The sequence below is a fragment of the Capsicum annuum genome, unplaced genomic scaffold (genome assembly GCF_002878395.1).
Source record: "Capsicum annuum cultivar UCD-10X-F1 unplaced genomic scaffold, UCD10Xv1.1 ctg48883, whole genome shotgun sequence".
NCBI lineage: Eukaryota > Viridiplantae > Streptophyta > Magnoliopsida > Solanales > Solanaceae > Capsicum > Capsicum annuum.
Window position 1 is genome coordinate 475 of NW_025856623.1, and position 3,996 is coordinate 4,470.

Here is a 3,996-nt window from a genome sequence, read left to right on the forward strand (position 1 = left end):
AATAAAACAAAAATTGTTGAAAGCTGAAAATTCCATAAAGAAGCAAATCTGTCCATTTTTGTGTCTTGGCCAAGATTTTTCTTGTTTTGAGTCTAGATCTAGGAGTTATTTTATTTGTTTTGTTGTTTCTAGTGTTAAATTCTTCGCCTCTAACACTAAAGAAGTCTAGATCTAGATTTGAGCTTTAAAAGTTGATGTTGTTGTTGTGAATCCAAAGTATGGCCGATTATTGTTGGTATTGTTGTGGTTGGTTTAAGTTTTGAATGTGTATTGTGGGGATTGTGTTTTGGATTTTAATCTTGAAAAGGTGTTGTTGTTGTTTGGGAGGTCCTACTTGACCCTTAGAACTTCAAGACTCAATGTTTGTGTTCTTGGTGTTCTTCACCATCTCCATATAGTGTTGAAGAAAAAAATGATTGTTGATCTTAGAAGTTGAAGAAAAGGAGTGTGTATTGTGGTAGTCTTGCAAGACATAAATCCAAGATTTAAGGTGTAGTACTTGTGACTCAAAGACTTTTCCTACTCACTCAAGACTTTACAACAACTTCCAACCACCTTCCATATTTTAAGGGTCCATGTTTTAAGGAGAAGTACCAAGAAAGTCAAGTCTTCCTTTTTAAGATTTGAAAGAGGATTCCAAGACTTATATTCCCTTCTTTTAACTAAATTTCACCAATCCAAATTGAGAAATTGACCAAGACTTCTAACTTTGAAAAAAAAAAAATTGTTAAAGAACCGCAACAAATACGTGGCTGCCACACCACGTTTTTATTGTTCACGCAATAATTTTAGGCTCAAATTCTAGATTCTTTGTTTTATTTTTATTGTCCCTTAGTTTCGTTTGTTGATTTGACTACTAATTAGCATCTAGTAATCACCTACTTAGTTGTAGATTAGTTGTTGAGTCCGTTTCTTTTGTGTCTTCGTTATTTATGTGCTTTTCTCATTTTTAACTCGTCATAACTTCTTTGTTTCAAGTTCGTAAGTAGATTTTGTTTTGTGTCTTGAGTCGATCAAACAAGAATCTATTCCGGCCGTCAAGTAGAATTGACATCCTATTGACTACCGGAGTATAAGCAACTTTCAATATTCGCCCCTCCAATTGTGAGGATCACAAAAATGAGTGAATACGAGTGTTGGTAAGGAGCTTTTACTACTAATCTTGTTTGTTCATTTTGAAGGTTTAAATGGTGATATAAGGGGAACATGTCTTCGATAGTCGGGGATTATTGTGACTACAACATTGGAGACTACGATTGTAGTGAGGGGTTTTATGGCTACAAAGTTGAGGGAGATTGCGGAAGTTATGAAAATAGCCATGATAAAAACTTGGGCAGATTTGAGAGTTACGATTTTGAGGAAGAAAATAAGGTGAATGAAGTGCCTAGTACTTATGGGGAACTTGGAGATAATGTAGGACCTTGTGATGGATCTTATGATGACGTTGGGGCATGTGAGGAGTCTTACAATTCTCACTCCGAACCTAGATTTGGTGTTAGGTATAACCCTTTCGTTCGCAAAGCTTATGAGAGCTATGATGAGAGTGCACGTGGGGAGTGTGAAGATTCATATTCTCCACCTTGTAGTACTTTTTATCAAGGTCAATATAGTGTGAATGGTTATACTAGCTCTGGTGGAGGTTGTCCAACGAAAAGAAGAGGGTATGAATCTCCAAAACCGAGGGGTACTCGTGTGCCTTACAATACTGCTCCGAGAAGGAGTGTACACTCCGAAAAAGTGACCATTTGTGGGATACCGGGCTGCCTCGTTGTGTTAAATGGTAGGTACTATAGGAACTACATCCTTCCATCCATGGTTGACTACTTGGGGTTGTTTTGCGAGCCTTTACTTGTTCCATACTTCTTGGACGGATTTAAGGTTACCGAGAGGGTCAAAGTCATCTTGTCCCAATTTGAATACCATGAAGAGGTGTGGTGCGATATTCTTCCCTTGACATACGGTCATGTATGCTTAGGTGCTGATTGGTTTGCACAACATAGAGTTCCAAATGTGTAAAATTGGCCTAATGTTGTAAGAAATCGGTGGGGAAATCACCTCGTGACCTATATGCTGCCCGAGCCGCAAAGAGAAGTGAATACTTACTTCAATCCGAAAGCTTACGAGAGACAAAATATTAATATGAGTAAGGGTATGCAATGTGGTAATCCGAGAGCAGAAAAATGAGAGGTTGTGTGGAGCGAAGTGAGGGGATTGCCACCAAATCGAGCTAACATTGTTTGTCCTTCTATTTCTAAGGACATTTGTGTAGGTACGGACATGGCAAGCGAATGAGAGAAATGCCGATTTGCTGCCCAAGCTTATGGAGAACCTTCGCAACATGGCAAAGGAGAGTCTACTCAAAAACTTCAAGGTAAAATAGCTAACTCTTACATTTTTGTGCATGTAAATGATGATTGCATGGCTAGTATCCCACTGAGTGTGAGCAGTAGCTTAATTATTTGTGATTCTAATGATTCTTTGCCTTTTGTTGATGATGTACATGTTGTGAGTGTGGATACACTAGTTGATTCTATTGATGACCAAATTGACTTTTCTTGTAAGATCAATTTATGTCCACCTAGTATTGAAGCCTATATTTTGAACGGAAGTACATCGTCTTGTATAATTGGTGTTGATCAATTTATTTGTGAAAATTGTCCACCATTTGAGTATGTGTGTGATGTGATTAATAGAACTCAAGTGAGTGGAGTACTTGAAAATATTGGTCACCAAAATGGGAGTGAACCTGAGAGCCATTCTTGGGACAATCTTATGCTTGAAATCTCTTTGAAACATGATATTGATCTTTTAGAGAGTGATGAACGTGTTTGTTTCGAATCTGTCCGGAAAATAGATCATGCTCTCTTTAGGTATAATGTCTTGTTTGAAGATGATTTAAACACTCCTAATGAACCTAGTGGTGAGAATAATGGTATAGCTTGCCTTGAAGGCTATAGCCGATATGCTAGCCCACTATAGTGTGACAACATTCCACCTAAAGATGAAAATCTTTTTTTGAAAGATGAGAGTACTCTTAAGGATAAGAAATGTGTAGTTCTTCTTGAAAACCCGAGGGAAAATGTGTCATTGACTCCTTGGGGTAATGTTCCTAATTGTTTATCCTTGTTTGACACACTTGTGCCTAAATTACATGAATTCCAACTTGTGGATGCCAAGTTGTCTAGTTATTTGAAGGAAAGCATGTGTATGTGTTTAAATGCTTATTCTTCACCAGTGAATGCCTTTGCACGTGATTCTTTCCTATACTACCTCTTTGCCTATGATGATGTCCATGCTAGTTTTGGATTTGTTTTATGTCGAGGTAGGAAGTTTGTTGGTTCGTACATATGTGTGCGTGATAATGCTATATAGATTTTATGGACTTTAGAACCAATCGAAACACCCCTCTTTGTGTGGTCTTTTGACCAGATAAAGAAGCAATGGTGTCTTACGACTCATAAGATGGAAGAAGTTCTACCTTATGGATTATTTGATGTCATTAGGACCTTTGTAGTTTCTTTATCTCATGGTGATTCCCGTAACTAAATTGTTTGTGCACCTTTTATTGAGCTTTTAATATCTAATTCAAAAGATCCTTGGTTATATTGCAAATATGTGCAACCTTGGCATGTTGAGGTGATTTGTTGTGCTAACCCTAACCCTTATGCCATGAGGAGTTTGTATTTGTTTGCCCTCTCTTCGGTTTTGCAAGGTTTGGATTCGAGTTTGAATCCTTTTCAAGAAGGGGAGGATGATACAAGAATAATGGTCGTCTTAGCTTTTGACGACATCATTCAAAGTCACTCTATCAAGAATCAAGCTTTGGTCACATGGAGGGCACGGGATCATACTTGGAGGGGACTTTTTGAGCCTACCATTGATCAAACCCAAGTGTGGAAGATTGCTTGGAGCCTTGAAGACTTGAGGACTCTCGGGTTTGGACCACCTTTGTTGGTTCAAGGTTTTGGTTCCCTTTATTAAGGGCATTTTGGTCAC

General features: G+C 38.1%; 1 protein-coding gene across 1 annotated transcript; it reads left to right on the forward strand.

The window, feature by feature from the left end:
• The first annotated feature begins 1,191 nt into the window (after positions 1-1,191).
• On the forward strand, positions 1,192-3,990 carry LOC124892616. Its single transcript, XM_047403854.1, has 2 exons — positions 1,192-2,371; positions 3,713-3,990. Exon 1 carries the CDS (start codon positions 1,207-1,209, stop codon positions 2,014-2,016), a length of 810 nt encoding a protein of 269 aa, XP_047259810.1. The 5' UTR covers positions 1,192-1,206; the 3' UTR covers positions 2,017-2,371; positions 3,713-3,990.
• The last annotated feature ends 6 nt before the right edge of the window (positions 3,991-3,996 follow it).

Bases quoted from the DNA above. Each gene is read 5' to 3' on its own strand.
- LOC124892616 (XM_047403854.1), top strand. From the start codon at position 1,207: ATGTCTTCGATAGTCGGGGATTATTGTGACTACAACATTGGAGACTAC.